The sequence below is a fragment of the Carex rostrata genome, chromosome 15 (assembly GCF_964058835.1).
Source record: "Carex rostrata chromosome 15, lpCarRost1.2, whole genome shotgun sequence".
Lineage (NCBI taxonomy): Eukaryota > Viridiplantae > Streptophyta > Magnoliopsida > Poales > Cyperaceae > Carex > Carex rostrata.
This window is the reverse complement of record NC_135932.1, coordinates 7,265,231-7,281,300: the sequence shown is the minus strand read 5'-3', so window position 1 is coordinate 7,281,300 and position 16,070 is coordinate 7,265,231. Positions and strand designations below refer to the sequence as shown.

Sequence of the window (16,070 nt, the reverse complement as noted above, 5' to 3'; positions counted from 1 at the left end):
TGCAACGGTAGTCCCATGCAACAGTTACTCATGCAACAAGTTTGATGGTTATCCATGCAGCTGCCTCTTATTTATCCATGCAACAAATATTTGATGACCCGTGACCCGCTAGCAAGGATAGAAAGTGTATTTTAATGAATGTCCATGCAACAACTCATCCCATATCCATGCAACAAGTCTCCCAAATTTAGACTAAACAGTTGCATGGATAACCCATGCAACAATTATGTGAAAACTATTTGTTGCATGGACTTGTCCATGCAACAATTCTCCAAAATCTAGACTAAACAGTTGCATGAGTAACCCATGCAACAAGTTTGGAGGATTATTTGCGAACTATTTGTTGCATGGATTACCCATGCAACAAGTTTTGACGATTTTTTTGAACTATTTGTTGCATGGGCCTACCCATGCAACAATTATTGAATTTCTGGACAGTGGCTTTTCTATATATATTTGATCTCTCCTTTCAAATTGAATATAATCTTATACATTACAGCAGTTTATTAATTTCTTCACATCCTACTTAATATTGTTCAAATTTAGAAGGAAATTTGATCTCTCCTTTTAAATTAAATATATTTTGTAAATCTTAGCAAAAAGAATTAGAGCAGTATATTACAAAATAAAAGAGATACACAAATAATTCGGAAACTTAAATTGTAGAATCTTGAAACTTGGTCTTGAGAGTAAACATTAGAAAGTTATTGAGAGGACGAGCAAGCGATGAGCAAAGCCTTCATTAATTGCCTTCTCCTGTAAGTATTTCAAATAATAACCATCTTAATCAATTTGCTATTCTTTTCAACCATGCAGTTCTGCTTTAACAAGTTCCATATGAAATATATATTTTTATTTTTATTATAATTAATACAAACTTTATATGGTTGGGAATTTGCCATGCAACCCATTACACCAAAAATTACCAATTAATAACCATCTTCATCGGATTGATCTTCGAGGTTTAGTCCGTAACCAAGTCCTTCCTCAATTTCTTGCATGTCATACTCTTGCTCCGTGTCGTAACCTTCATCACCTCCCTCTATAGGGTTCTCGTTATCCGCCACTATTGGTGAAATCTCCATCGTATCGTCTACTAGTTCGAACTCATTTTCTCTAATTACCTCATTGTCCCAATTAAAGCCCTCTTCATTTGGTTCCAATACCGGATTATCCGTCATTTCCTCTTGGTAAAATTCGATATTTTCATCGACAACCTCCTCGACACGAAACTTGCCTTTCGGGCTTGTTTTCATTGCTACCCACCATTGACGTCTTAGAGGAGTGTCGGATGCATAGGGAATGTAGACTACTTGAACGGCTTGACATGCCAATACATACGGCTCAAAACCTTTTAGCCGAGAAGCGTGTTTCACCTCGACAATTCCATGTTTTGTGTCCTTTTTTACCCCATTTGTAATGTCAAACCAAATACACTTAAAGAGAGCCACCTTGTTGCCTCCATCATAATTTAGCTCAACTATATCTTCAAGAATTCCGTAGTAGTCGTGTTGCTCCCCATTTTCATCCCACTCTCCTTTGATGCAAACACCGCTACTTTTTGTTGCCTTGTTTTTTCCATAATTTTTGGTGTGAAATCTATACCCGTTTATATCGTACACTTCGTAGCAGTTTGCGACTTTAGATGGCTTGAGTCCCGCCTTTCGGATGTAATTATCACAATCATCAATAGAGAGTACCTTTTCTCGTAACCAATCTCCGTAACTCTCTTGACGAACTTTGTCCAAATCTTGCGGTCTTGTACCATTGTTGAGCATGCATGTATCGAACTCCCTACAAATTCAAGCATATACACAAATAAGATTTTGATAGTTTGACTAGCATGCACGGTAAACCATTTTGACTAGGATGCAAGATAAAAATAAGATTTTGGTTATTTTTTAGATCATCAAGACAAACATTAATTAGGATTGTACCTTTCATACTTGTCACGGATCTCGGGGCAGTTTTGAAGGACATAGTAGTGTGATGCTTTATAGTCCCTATCATTGAGAACTACTCGATTTTCCTTTCCAACGGGACGGCCAAGATTATAAAATACCGACAGTCCTCCCTGCGAAGGTTTACTTTTTGTAACTTGTTGTTGGCCATTTCGAGGATTTTCTTCAAAATATTTTGAGCAAAAGGTTGATATATCTTTGACAATTGTAGCCTCGACAATTGAACCCTCCACACGTGCTTTGTTCGTCACTCTCATCCGTTGTTCTTTGTTACGCCTAAAATTTAAAGAGTTAGTGCGGGTAGTTAAGTAGTGTTTTATTATGTAATTAAAAAGAATCGTAGAAAAACAACAAACCTTTCACATGGGAACATCCACCGGGACCCTACTGGCCCACCCAATCTAGCCTCGTGTGCTACGTGCACCACAAGATGCTCCATTGAATCGAAGAAACTCGGTGGAAATTTTTTTTCCACTTTGCAAATTGTAACACGAATATCCTTTTCTAATTGGTCGATACGGGATGGTAAGAGCTCCTTGGCACATATCTCTCTAAAAAAACTTGAGATCTCACATAAAACATCCCAAACCTCATCGGGGACAAAGTCGCGAAATGCGACGGGAAGTAGGCGCTCCATGAACACATGCATATCATGGCTCTTTAGCCCAGTTAGGGTACATGTTGTGAGGTTAACACACCTTGACCAATTCGATGCATAGCCATCGGGAAACCTTACTAAGTCCTTTAACCATGTCAAAACTTTTCTTTTTTGCACTATAGTAAGTGCATATGGAGCCATATTTTTTATCATCTTTCCCGGGATTCGAGGGTGCGGGGTTAAGTGCTGACTGGGACGATCGCAAATGAGAGCCAAATCTTTCCTTGATTTTTCATTATCCTTGGTTTTGCCACCTATGTTTAAGAGCGTGTTAATCAGATTATCCGCAAAGTTTTTCTCCAAATGCATAATGTCAATATTGTGAGGCAAAAGATTGTCCTTCCAATATGGTAATTTCCAAAAAATACTCTTCTTTTGCCAATGGTGGGTATCCTTATAACCCTCAATTTGGTCTAAGCCCGCAGTTTTGCCCCATATGATCTCATCTAGTTGGCTCACTTCCTCGAGAATCTCCTCGCCCATTTTTATGTGAGGTGGCCCATCGGACTCGACTCTTCCTTTTATGAAATTCTTTTTATCTCGACGAAATGGGTGATCCGGAGGCAACATGCATCTATGACAATCGAACCAAACTGGTTTTCCACCATACACTAGTCGAAAGGCCTTTGTTTTCTCTTGACAATAATAGCACGCCAATCGTCCATGTGTACCCCACCCACTTAGCATTTCATAAGCGGGATAATCACTCACCGTCCAAATAAGTGATGCACGTATCTTGAAATTCTCCTTTCTATATGCATCCCATGTCTCCTCTCCCAACCATAATTTATTGAACTCGTCAATTAACGGTTCAAGAAGAATGTCAATGTCACGTCCCGGATGCTTTGGTCCGGGGATGACAAGCGCGAGGAACATGGTGTCTTCTTTCATTATCATCCCCGGTGATAGGTTATATGGAAAGATAAACACCGGCCAACATGAATACGGAGCTGCACTAAAGTTGAAAGGCATGAATCCATCTGTTGTCATACCGAACACCACATTTCTCACCTCTTTTGCGAATTCCGGATACTTCTCCATGAAATGCTTCCAAGCCTCACCATCAGCCGAGTGCACCATAATCCCGGGTTTGTCACGTTTACCCTCCTTGTGCCATCTCATATTTTTCGCATTTGATTTGGTCATGTACATCCTTTGGAATCTTTGGGTGATAGGAAGGTAACGGAGTGTCTTTCGTGGAACGGGTTTTGCATCTTTATTTGGTCCCGGTGGCTTATATCTCGGTTCTTGACATACATCGCAACATGTTTTGTTCTCGTTCCTTTTGTAATAAAGCATACAAAAGTTTGGGCATACATCTATCTTCCTATGTTCCATGCCCAACCCCTCGATCAATCTCTTCGATTTGTAGAAATTATCCGGCATTTTTGAACTAGGAGGAAGCATGCTCTTAATGAGGCTCATCATCCCATCATAGCACTTTTGGCTCAATTGGTGTTCCGACTTTAACGCTAAGGCTTGCGTGACCGCCGACAATATGGTGTGGTTTTCGCATTTCAAAGGACCGATCAAGTTCTCTTCCCAAAGAGGTGTTTCCGATGCGGCTAGCATGTCGAAGAAATTCTTTGCTAATCCGGTGGGTTGGTCATCGTCCCAATCGAAACTTGGTCCAGCGGCGTCCCTTAACATATCTCCCATTGCATCAGTTGGTGGAGGGGATGGGGGATTGATAGCTTCCTCGGGAACCGACTCCCCGTGCTTGTGCCAAACCCCATATAGGGCGCAAAAACCGTGCTTATAAAGGTGTATCTTTACGGTTTCCACATCTCGACGATAGAGGTTTGCGCATTTTTTACAAGGACAAGGGATACATTTCCTTCCATTTGCGTCGATAGTCACAACATCGGGTTTGGATAATGCCACTCGCGCAAATTCTTGAACACCACTAACAAATTCGGGTGCAACTCGTGTTCGGTTGTTGTACATCCACTCACGATTGTGAGTGGCCATATGAAGTTACCTATACCATCGAGGCATTAGTTAAGTTATATAAAAAAAAAGAATGAGATGCAATTAGCAAAAATTTGTTACAAGTGGTAGATAGGTATTAGTTTACACAAGTGTTATATATATATTAATTCACCCAAGTGGTAGATATATATTATTGTATTTGCATTTCTAACCTACTAGTAATATTCAATTTGGATTGCTGGTCCATTATTGGCTACCAAGTTCTCTTAGACATTACATCAAACACCTAAAGTGCACATGCCAAGGTGCAGAACCATACCCATAAAAAGTGGGAGAGATGCTAATGTGCATATAGTCATGACCAAGTGGAGATAGAAATTAAAAGTACATTAATTAATTTCAGTAACAGTGTTTAGATTTTAAGGAAAAAAAAAAGGAGCCCAAAAATCTGTACCTATTAAGACAATTTACACCAGCTGGTGACTGAGAAAGAGTGTGGAAAGAGATAGGAGGGATTAGAGAGAGGTAGAGCGAGGGAGATTAGAGAGAGAGAGGGGTAGAGGGAGCGAAGGTAGAGGGAGAGAGAGAGAGAGAAAGAGAGAGAGATGGTTTTCGTGAGAGAGAGAGATAGAGATAGGAAGAGGTCCTTGAAAATGGAATAATGTTCAAATGGGGTCTGTGAGATTGTTTTCGTTGTGGAGTCAGAGAGCAATTCACATTTCCATAGGGGGACCGATAGAAATACTGACATTTCTTTTTTAGTTTTAATCGCATCTTCTTGCGTACCCACTTTGTACGCATGAAATTATGTAGTTCATGTAGTTAACAAAATTCATTTATTTCTACCACTTGTCACAATAAGAAAATGCACATCCTACTTGTCACAACCAGAAAATGCAGAAATTAACACATCCTAATTAATATTGTTCGCGCATTAACACATCCTACATAAATAACACATCCTACTTAATTGTTCGCATCCTACATAATTTAACATATCCTAATTAATATTGTTTGCGCATTAACACATCCTACTTAATTGTTCACATATTGATAAATTTGAAGGACATTAGCACATCCTCTGGTATATATATTGTTAGCGCATGTCTTTCAACTACTGCATTACAACTGTTAAAACCACGCTTGGCAATGACAGAGTTCCCGGATCAAGGTTCCTCTGCCCCCTCTTGATTACCCTCCTCTCCCCCTTCTGGATTGCCCTCCTCTCCCCCTTCTTGATTGCCCCTACTGCCACCAGCTGCCTCGACATTTGATGTCCCCCCCTAACAAAATGCAGCAAAAGATTGATAAATATGCAAAGGTATAAATATGCAGAGGTATAAACTCCATTGGACTTACAGGGAATGGAGGAGGCTGAAATCCTATATGTTTAGAGAGCGCGTCTAAACACATCTTCCTGTAGAGAGTTTCTTCTTTATTCGCTTCCCTTTCTGCATTGTGTCGCTTCTCTACTTCAGATATCTTCTCGGCAAACCCTTTTTCTGCAGCGGCTAGTGTATCCTTTACTAACGCTTCCACCTCCTCAGCCGTGAATATTCTTTGCTTTTTTTTAGCCGAGGTGGCAGTGCTTTTGGTGGGTGATACAGATGCCTCCATTGCCTCCAGCTCTCGATTGGCTCTTGACTTTCTTGACAGAATGCCAAAGCCGTACAACCTGCCTCTCTTGTCCTCTCCCTTGACAGCCATGTCCCAGATCACTTCATCGTCCAACCCTTTCCCATGTGACTCTTTTAATGCTTTAAAGTCATTCTGCATTGGACCGACACAGTATAGTTATTTCAAATGCCAAGTCACTCTTTTAATGCTTTTAATAACTCTTTTAATTATAACTACATATCAGATACAAAATAACTAACCCCTTATTCTAATTATAAAATATGTATAGAGACAGAACGTTTGTATACCACTGCTTGACGGGCTCTGTCATTGACGTACTCGTTCACAGACTTCTTCAAGTGAGTTCGGTCAAAAACATCCTTCAAATCAACAGAAGGCCCCTTCTCAGCAATCTGAAATTATTTTTGTGTAGTCAAAAGATGTCAGTCAATGCATTTTTTTTGTTGGAAGCACTGTAATGTAAAAACATTTGTTAAAAAAAGAAATACCAATTTCATCTTGTGCCTGTACGAGCTTCTGGATCCACCCACATGACTGGCAACTCCCTTTCCGTCAATTAGTTTGTTATTTCGGTTGATTGTTGAACTTTTCTCCCAATTGGGATTCTTAAATATGTTGCACAAACCCTTCCAGTGGTCCAAACTCTGGCACCATTGCGGACAAAATTCTTTCCATTTCTCCTTGTCCTCGCTGATTCGGTTCGTGTAGTATTTCCTGGTTTGGACTAGTACACGGCTATAAGCATCAGCAGCTATTCTCTCAAATACATCGAGACAAAGCCCGACATCTTCGCCATCAGCCCATGAGTACCGCTGCAAGAATTTACGAAGGATTTGTAACCTCACCCTGGTTGGAAACATGTTGTACGACCTGATGGGTCCCGGCAGGCATTCACATGTTGCAACCCTTATTGTTGTGATTATTTTTGTGCACTCGGGTTCTGATGTGAACTCCCGGTCTCCAACAATCTTCAGCTTGGGCCTGCTATCTGGGTGAACCGGTTCACGAGGCTTGCCTGGGCCCCGTCCACACCTCACGTCAGACCCCTTGTTTCTAATTCTCTTTCTCTTGCGAGTCTGCACTTTAGATGACGACCAATCCAGGTCTTCACCACTGGCTTCACGGGCTTCAGGACATTCACGTAAGCTTAGACGCTTTTGGAACCTCCTGCTACCATCATCCTCCAACACCGGTGGAGATGCGGTCGAGCTACCTGAAGCGTTGGTCGTAGTTGAGTCTGCAGCTGCAGATGAGTCTTCAGTTGCGTCATCATGGTCTGAATTGTCAGCTGAGTTGAGAGAGAAATAGTCATCTGCAGATGAGTCTTCATGAGCGGATGCGTATGCTGCTTCTGTGGCAGCGGCAGCGGCTGAGTCTGCGTCTACTGCATCGGCTGCGGCTGCTTCTGCGGCGTTGGCTGCAGCTGCTTCTGCGTTTGGCTTGTTTAGCCTTGGGGAACGGCGGGGGGCGGCATTGTGCTCGAGCTATTGCGTTTGGCTCGGCTTCTGTCAGAACTTTGAGGTTGTACTACCGGAGCTGGAGTAGGCAGTGGCACATATGCTGGAGTCTCGGGGTTGTTAGGCGGTTGAGTATTGGGTTCGGATGCATCTGACATCGGAGGTGGCAGGGGGTCGGCAACAGGTGATAGACCAGATGGTGGCACATTTGTTGCGGTCTCGGGGGATTTAGGCGGTGGCACATATGCTGGAGTCTCGGGGTTGTTAGGCGGTTGAGTATTGGGTTCGGATGCATCTGACATCGGAGGTGGCGGGGGGGCGGCAACAGGTGATGGACCAGATGGTGGCACATTTGCTGCGGTCTCGGGGGATTTAGGCGGTGGAATCTTAGGGTCGGCAACAGGTGACAGCAGCTTGGGTTCTGGCACTTTTGCTGAGCGCCAATAAGGTTTGTGCAGTGGAATAACGCGTTTGGCTGCATGACTCTTACTTAACATTCGTTTCGGTCGGGGAACAATGGCCTCGGACTGCGAGACGTCATCCTGGGGTTCAGCCATGTAATCTGTAGAAAAAATTCAAGAAGATTAAATTAACTTATTACTCAATGGCAGAACTTGTTGAACTGGTACGGTAACATTCAAGGCAGGTACAAAGTTACAAATCTAGCTGGTACTAGGACTGGAACAAATGTGCTGCAAATATTTCACGTGTAACTTGCCTAAAACTGACACTTGCCTTAAATTACACAAATTAATAAGATACATAGTACATAGCAATTTTCAACACACTTTGAGACAGCTAGATTGGTCCAAACTACTAGCTTCAAGCACTAAAATATACAACTCAGCAGTATCTACTTCCATTCTGATTTAAAGAATCTAAAAGTTCAAAATCTGATTGAAAGATCATTAGAGGATAAGAGCACCTTAAGAGCGATGTACCGTAAGAGGTGCATTTAATTTAACCTAAGTTAACAAAAGACTGGGTTTTGTAACCTAATACCAGATTCAATTTTTTGGTCATGAGAATTGGCACCAAGCTAAAAACCAGTAATAAGGACTCATCTGAGACAGCAAGAGTAGTATTCTCACAGTGAGGTCCTTATCCATTTAATTTACATCTTCATATATAGTTTTGTAAAACAGTAATGCAGTAAATAGTTCATCTTTACACAAACCTAAATTAACACATCCTAAATTACACAAACCTAATTTACAAAAACTTAAGTTAACAAAACTACGTACCGATCACTCCGATGGGTGCGATCTCCAACCGATTGAGTCTTCGGTCTTCGATAGACTGAGTAATCGATAGAGCGGCAGTCAGACTGGAGGTCAGAGCGATAGGGTGAGACAGAGAGGGTTTTCTTAGATCGGGTGAGCGGAGGTCAGATCGGCTGAGTAGAGAGGGTGAGCGGAGGTCAGCGCGATAGGGTGGGTCGATCGACGGAGTAGAAAGGTTTTTCTTAGATAGGATGAGTCGATCGGCTGAGTAGAGAGGGTTTTCTTAGATATGGGGTGGAGTATGAGGGAGAAGGGTTTCGTAGAGACGGAGAAGAGAAGGTGGTGAGTCGATCGGCTGCGGCTTGAGTATGAGGGTTTTAGGAGGAGAAGCTAGGTTTGAATTTGAGTTTCAAAAAACACTAAGTCCTACACGGAGAAGGCTCTCTGTGAGACTCTTTACTCCCCTCCGTTTTTGGTCTGAGTTAATACAAAATTAGCGGTACCAAATGTAGCCGCCTGATCAATGTAGCACGAATCTTGAAAGATAGGTAACCTTTCCGATGGGGCGAATTTCTACCTGACGGATGGTATTATCTGAGAGAAAATGTTCCCGAGTAATTCATCTACTAAAATGGAGACCTCCTTTCAAATCTGAACAGTTCATCACACATCAGAGGGCTCTGATTAACCCAGTAACCAATAAGATAATAATTGCACACTAAATTATATGCACAAAATTTTAAAAAATAAAAAACTAAATTTTACCATATTATGTGAACAAAATATACATACAGATATAAATTTTATACTGTTTCGTTGTAATTTGGCTCTTGCCAAAGTGTTATTAAATGTGGACCGTGCATTTTCACGTGTCAAATCGACGGTTGATTTTTTTCCAAATGATTCAAATTTAACTTTTAAATGATCAAGGGATGACCCTTAACATACACAATAAAAATGATTTTGAATTTGGTTACGTTTAAGGTTCGATCTGATGTGATGTGATTATAGCCATTCGATGGCATGATATTCCGTAAGCTTGATGGATATGAAAATCAATGTAAATTTTGACCAAATTTTCACACATACAAATTAAGCTAGTAATCTTTAATTGTAACGATCCCGATCGATCAATGCATGACATTTTTGTTTATTTCTTCATTACCTTCCACAATTGTTGTTGATGTTGCATGACACATATATGGCATATGAGTTGTTAACACACATACATGTACTAATGTGCTATTTTACGTGTCTAAATCGCTTACTAACACGTAAAAACACGATTTACACATTCACTATCGTGTAAATTTACTACTAATATTTTTCAATAATTTTTTATAACACACAAATTGCCAATTTTCTTCCTTAATTTAAAAATATCACCTCTCATGCAAAAGAACAAATATAAAATAATAAATTGAATATGTGAATCAAATAGTCATGACAGGTAGTGCTATAATTAAAATAGCAAAATGTAATTATTACATCTTTTACAAAATCTATATACAAATAATATAAATGTATATTCTTATAAATTCATATGTAATTATACTAAAATTGCTCTTCTCATTATTCTAGAACATATATCACTGATCTAGGGGCCCCAGAATTTACTGGCTAGTAAGCACCGGACACGTGTCACACAAAAATTACCACCAAAACAACACTTCCCGGCGCTGTATTTCACTTCCCTCTCAAATTTGGGGGTTTTTACTAACAGAGCAGTTTTCATTAAAAGCAGCACATCACATTTGGGGGTTATATATACAATCCATTACGGACAAACTGAAAAAAGGAAAAAACTCTCTGTCAATAACAACACTTTGCGAAAAAAATTTCCCCCCTTCAGAGCCAGCGCTAGATTTTCATGGGTTTGTTCCTCTCAGGTATTACGCGTTCTGACACTAACTTCACGGTGCGAGATTAAATCTCCAACAGATTTGAGATTCGGGCTAGCGTGGGTCCATCATTAAAGGGCTTTGAGATTCTTGCATCGGTCAAAAACATTCCAAATATACTAATTTGGGGATGTTCTACTTATCAGGTCACGGAGAGGATGTGAATTCTGAAATCCCTTACTCAGATATATTACTTAGCCGCCTCCCTCTCTCTTCGACTACAACCCTCCACTTTTTTCTCTTTCCCTCTTTCGGCTAGGTCATGCATGATTCAGCCGTCTCTGAATCACTCTCGCCAAGAAATTGACCGACAAAGGAGGTAGATTTAACCACCGGAGGTAGCTCTCTCAATTCTCGGAGGTACATTCAACCCTCAATTAGGGTATATTTTTTTGGAACCTAGCTTTTGAAATTCCCAACCTTTGCTGTGAGATTGCTGCCATTTATCAAGCTTGTAGACAAAGGGAAGCACTTAATGTATGTAATCTTTGAATTGATTTTGAAATGAAAACATGTATTGTCTCAAAACCCTTATGTAATCTTTGAAATGGCAGCTTTGGAAATGGAAGCACTTAATATATGTAATCTTTCAGCAAAATCAGTTATTTTTTTAAAATTAATTACCTAAAATTGTAGAATAAGAATTTGGATTATTTACCAGTTACAATTTGTCTCACTGCCTCCTATTAACCTTATTATACAGCCATCAGATTTTGACTTAGGGTTGAACTCCGAATCAATACAAGTACAAAGATTACATACATGAAGTGCTTCATAGAAGCAACTTTAATTCTCTGAATCAATACATGATGGAGAATTGAAAATCTGCTAATGGATTGAGACAGCACATGAATGTTCGATTGCTTGAATTCTTGATTCCCCATCTAAGATTAACCAAATTGAGCACAATTAAGAAACTATTACCAGTACTAGTACACATAAGCTAATACCAGTACCAGTACCAGTACCAGTACCAGTACCAGTACCAGTACCAGTACCAGTACCAGTACCAGTACACAATTGAATGCTTGAATTCTTGACTAGCTACTACCAGTACCAGTACACATAAGCTTGACCACTAATCTGGCACACCACATCTACTACATACATGAAAAAATTAGTTATTTATCATAAAATTATTGTTCGAAAGATCTATTGGTCCCTATGCAAGTAAATCTGGGTATATACCACACTTTGCTGCCTATAACACACTTGTTTGTTTGTTTTTTTGGAATATACAAGACAACAAGAAATATGCCTCCAAAAAAATCTGCTCTGCCAAGATCAAGAGCAACTAAGAACAACAAGAGGAAGCGCACAACGGATCAGCAGATTCAGAATGTGGAGAGTTTGGACGGTGCAGCTGACTGTGATGTTACACCAGCAAAGAGAAAGGGACGAGGGCCCGCAGTTATAGCAGACTCCACAGATGTTATTGAAGATCGACCGGAGATATGGCGGGTTGGTCCACATGAGTTCTCCTGTGATAAAGATCCAAGGAAGATCGCTGGGGTGATAACTAGGCTTGCCCTTAATTACATGCCGAAACCATTAATAAGTTACAACGCCTTTCCAATTAAGGCAAAGAACAACGCCGAGAGGGCTTTTCTGGTACACTTTATTTATGGGATTTTTTTAATATTACACATTTCCACATATGATCTCAGATCATTAATTATTGCTTCCATTCATCATCATTATTATTATATATCATCATGATCATGACCATGACCACCATAGTACGGACCAATGTGCGCTATGCATTTGACCATAGCCTGCTGCCTGTGGCATGTTACACTATTAATTGCATGATAGGCTTGCTGTTAAATACTAACCAATATACTAATGCTCCAACCCTTTTCTTATTTTAAAGGAAAGATATAGGTACAAACATGGGGAAGATGTGGACGAATGTCGAAAGGTCTTTGATGCCATAGCTTGTAAAAGGTACTCCGAGGAGCTGTGCAAAGCAAGGCGCCATTGCATCGATAAATATAAGTGGGACATAGATCTATGGAAGGCCAATGAGCCGCATTGGTGTCTTGATCCCACAAATTGGCACGGTCTCTGTGACATCTTCAACACTAAGGATTGGAAAGGGTTAAGCAGCAAAAACCAAAAAAACCGTCTAGCGATGAAATTTACAGCCCCCCACCACGGTGGTTCAGCGAGCACCCTTCAGCATGTGGGTAAACTGGTAAGCTTAATAACTACCGTGGTAGTAAATTAAAAATATTTAAAATTTACTAAAAAATCTGACCTTCAATAATTCTTGCTTATTCCTTCTGATGTGGAGGCAATGATAAAACAAGGAACTCCAACATTGGAGGAGATTTACCTACATATGCATTGTAGAGATGAAAATGGAAAATCACCTGTGCTGTCTCAATATGAGGCTGCCAATAAGGCCATGTCTGAAGCTACCGAAAATGGTGAACCAACAGAGGGCGTGTCTGGAACTACCATAGAGCCTATAACTTTTGATGTCAACTCGCTGCAATTCACCGATGCAAGATCCAAAAAAATTTATGTAAGTGGTAATTTTGCAAAATCACAGAACCTCGTTATTGTGCAGTTTGTATTAGCAGTACATTTATTGTACATTTTCTGAATTAACAGACCCAACTGTGGCATAACTAGGAATAGCATCAAATTGAAATTACGTCTTTTCTAATTTTTAAATTAACAGTCCCAACCAAGACATGGAGGCAGATGCAGTCACTAATCAAATCTACATATCAATAAATTTACATTAATTTTTAATTTATTAACTACATCTCTCTATTATATATTTTACTCACCTGCTGCAACTCATAGGAAGAAGTTACCCAACGGAAGGCTGATGAGGCACATGTTGCCGAGGATGACGGCACTTTGTACATTGCTGCCATTGGGGGACAAAGCCGTGGCAGGTTGCGAGGCTTTGGGAGCGTGCTTGACTCTCATTTGGGGAAAACAGCCACACGAGCCAAGCCAACCAATTCACAATCTGGGGTGACACAGCATGGGTTGCAGAAAACTTACACGGAGGAAGAAATGAACGCAATTCTAGTACAAGAACGACTTAATCGTATTAATGAGGACCGGGAAGAGAGGAATAGGATGCAAGAACAAAATAACATCATGTTCAGGCAGTTGTACGCAATGATGGGGATGCAAAGGCCTGACTTGCAGGTACGGGCTAATTATTATTTTCATGTCAGTTTAGGATTTGAGAATTTAACCCATGCTATAAGTCCAGATTCTAGCAGTGTAACTTCTTATAGCTCTTGCTTAAGTAGTGAAGAAGATATTTTCTAAAGATTGATACAATAGCTAAATTAAATGATACGAGTTGTGTGTTTAACTTGAGCTTTACTTTTCCCAATCCAACATGCATGCTAACAAGTACTCTTCCTACTTTAAAATTGATTGGTATTTATAAAGTACAATGTAACAATCTCCACTGTAAAATTTGCCCATCTCCTCCTTACAGACTCAAATCATGTGGTTCTATATTCATGTCAGAATTGGAAAGAAAGACAATATTTAAGTCTATGCATAGTACAATAGTACGCATCATTATGCACTATGCATAGTACCATACCCCTAACCAGCCTCCTAATAATTATTGAACCTTAAAAATGAAGATATTGATCCATAGCATGCTTCATTATGCGCTATGCATAGTACCATGGTACCATACCCCTAACCAGACTCCTAGGAAGAACCAAATAACTGTACTTGTTCAACCAATTCCTAGGAATTTTTACTATTACAATAAAATCATGGTAAAGGGCAGTAAGCGGAAGAAAGGTGACCGGCGTGTCAAAATAAGCTACCTGCACCTTGGTTCAAGTGTTCAAGTATTTTGCAGAAATATATAATTTACTCTAAATTTCTGAATTTTTATATTTATTGTCACTTGAATTTACTGTGTATTTCTGATTGCTAAATTCTCTTTTGAATGGATTCGTGTTTAACTTAGGCTCAAGGTTATAGTCAGGGACCTCAAAATGTTGATCTAATGGGGAATATCACTAATTTGCAGGTGAGATTGTCAAATTAAAACTAGATGATGTTAATAGTACTCACTAATCGGATGTTGAAATGTCCATAATCTAAAACAATTCTTCTATGATTAATGCTTAGGGTCAAGGTCCCACAACAGTATCTCAACCTCATGAAGGAGCTTCGGGAATGCCGATGGCCATCTCTCAGGTATCATATCAATAACCTTTTTCTTTTTTTAAGAACCTTACTCCCCATTAGGAAATTTCCTTGTTTGTGGCTTTTTAGGTATCATGCTTAAAAAAATAGGTTCTAGCTAGATGCATGAAGCTAAACTGATAATTCATCAATTAGTCCTATGTTATGAAGATAAAATGAGAATAGAAATATACTTAGTTTACCATTTAGTCCTATGTCATGAAGATAAACTGATTTTTTATGTGTAGTAGGTTATGAAGATATACCTATTATACTTATTATAATGCTTTTCGAGGGTTTCTACAATTTATTATCAATATTAAATTTCATTCTATGCTATATGTTGTATATGTAGGGTCTAGGTGCTGATTTTACAGAATCAAATCTTTTGCGAAATTTCCAAGCACTTCTCAATGTGCAATTTGAAAATGAGGCGGCAACATGTCTAGGTGCTAACAACGAGTGGTTTGGGGAAGAAAGGCAGAACAGCCAACCCTGAAAGTGCTACTGTGGGGTGTTATAAACCATTATCACAGAAAAATGGTATTTTGTATAGCTAGAAAAGTAGCCTCTTTTTGTATCTTTTTTGATGCTGGGTTGTGTGTATATTTGGGTTATAGAAACAAGTGGTTGCAATCCTCTTATACTGTGGTTGCAATCCTTTTTGGTCCTATGTTTCAAGGAAAGCTTCAATTTACTATAATTATTAATGATTAAAATGTTACTCTCCATGTTTCCTTGTGTTGTTCTTCTTATTATGTTTCAATGTGTAATGTAAAAGATTTCTTGGTTGCTTATGGGTTGGTACCAAATCGGTACAGGTACCAAATTGGTACGAGGTGAATTATAGAATTGGGCCTGGATTTTTTTTTTGGTAATGACAATTTTTTGCATCGCAAAATCTATACAAATATGGGGACCAGACAATATCTTAGCAAATAACCTGGTGGGGCCCACCTTCTTTGTCCATGCAACTAATAAGTTAATTACCCATGCAACAAACCATGTGGGACCCATGACATTTAACCATGCAACTACTCACTCCCCTATCGTTGCAACTAATCCATGGGACCCACACAATTTATCCATGCAACAACTCACTACACTATCGT

At 39.6% G+C, this 16,070-nt stretch overlaps 3 protein-coding genes across 3 annotated transcripts; 1 reads left to right on the top strand and 2 right to left on the bottom strand.

Annotated features, from left to right (window-relative positions):
• Window positions 1-736: 736 nt before the first annotated feature.
• On the bottom strand, window positions 737-4,602 carry LOC144566509 (uncharacterized). The gene is made up of 4 exons (XM_078316544.1): window positions 2,318-4,602; window positions 1,938-2,237; window positions 927-1,794; window positions 737-756 (listed from the first exon to the last, which is right to left on the bottom strand). Exons 1-3 carry the CDS (start codon window positions 4,588-4,590, stop codon window positions 930-932), a joined length of 3,438 nt encoding a protein of 1,145 aa, XP_078172670.1. The 5' UTR covers window positions 4,591-4,602; the 3' UTR covers window positions 737-756; window positions 927-929.
• Window positions 4,603-5,717: 1,115 nt separating this feature from the next.
• LOC144566664 (uncharacterized) lies at window positions 5,718-8,203 on the bottom strand. The gene is made up of 5 exons (XM_078316696.1): window positions 7,721-8,203; window positions 6,678-7,673; window positions 6,477-6,581; window positions 5,911-6,321; window positions 5,718-5,834 (listed from the first exon to the last, which is right to left on the bottom strand). Exons 1-5 carry the CDS (start codon window positions 8,201-8,203, stop codon window positions 5,718-5,720), a joined length of 2,112 nt encoding a protein of 703 aa, XP_078172822.1.
• A 3,821-nt stretch (window positions 8,204-12,024) lies between these two features.
• On the top strand, window positions 12,025-15,457 carry LOC144566663 (uncharacterized). Its single transcript, XM_078316695.1, has 7 exons — window positions 12,025-12,381; window positions 12,644-12,967; window positions 13,067-13,300; window positions 13,588-13,944; window positions 14,738-14,800; window positions 14,902-14,970; window positions 15,314-15,457. The coding sequence occupies exons 1-7, from the start codon at window positions 12,025-12,027 to the stop codon at window positions 15,455-15,457; spliced, it is 1,548 nt and encodes a 515-aa protein (XP_078172821.1).
• The last annotated feature ends 613 nt before the right edge of the window (window positions 15,458-16,070 follow it).

Excerpts from the sequence above, each read along its gene's own strand:
- LOC144566509 (XM_078316544.1), bottom strand. The coding sequence starts at position 4,590 with ATGGCCACTCACAATCGTGAGTGGATGTACAACAACCGAACACGAGTT. Across the intron at positions 2,238-2,317 it reads TGGATGTTCCCATGTGAAAG|GCGTAACAAAGAACAACGGA; the intron begins GTTTGTTGTTTT and ends TTTAAATTTTAG. Across the intron at positions 1,795-1,937 it reads ATCCGTGACAAGTATGAAAG|GGAGTTCGATACATGCATGC; the intron begins GTACAATCCTAA and ends TTGAATTTGTAG.
- LOC144566664 (XM_078316696.1), bottom strand. The coding sequence starts at position 8,203 with ATGGCTGAACCCCAGGATGACGTCTCGCAGTCCGAGGCCATTGTTCCC. Across the intron at positions 7,674-7,720 it reads CACTGCCTACTCCAGCTCCG|CTCGAGCACAATGCCGCCCC; the intron begins GTAGTACAACCT and ends CAAACGCAATAG. Across the intron at positions 6,322-6,476 it reads ACAGAGCCCGTCAAGCAGTG|AATGACTTTAAAGCATTAAA; the intron begins GTATACAAACGT and ends GGTCCAATGCAG.
- LOC144566663 (XM_078316695.1), top strand. The coding sequence starts at position 12,025 with ATGCCTCCAAAAAAATCTGCTCTGCCAAGATCAAGAGCAACTAAGAAC. Across the intron at positions 12,968-13,066 it reads TTCAGCATGTGGGTAAACTG|GCAATGATAAAACAAGGAAC; the intron begins GTAAGCTTAATA and ends TCTGATGTGGAG. Across the intron at positions 13,945-14,737 it reads TGCAAAGGCCTGACTTGCAG|GCTCAAGGTTATAGTCAGGG; the intron begins GTACGGGCTAAT and ends TGTTTAACTTAG.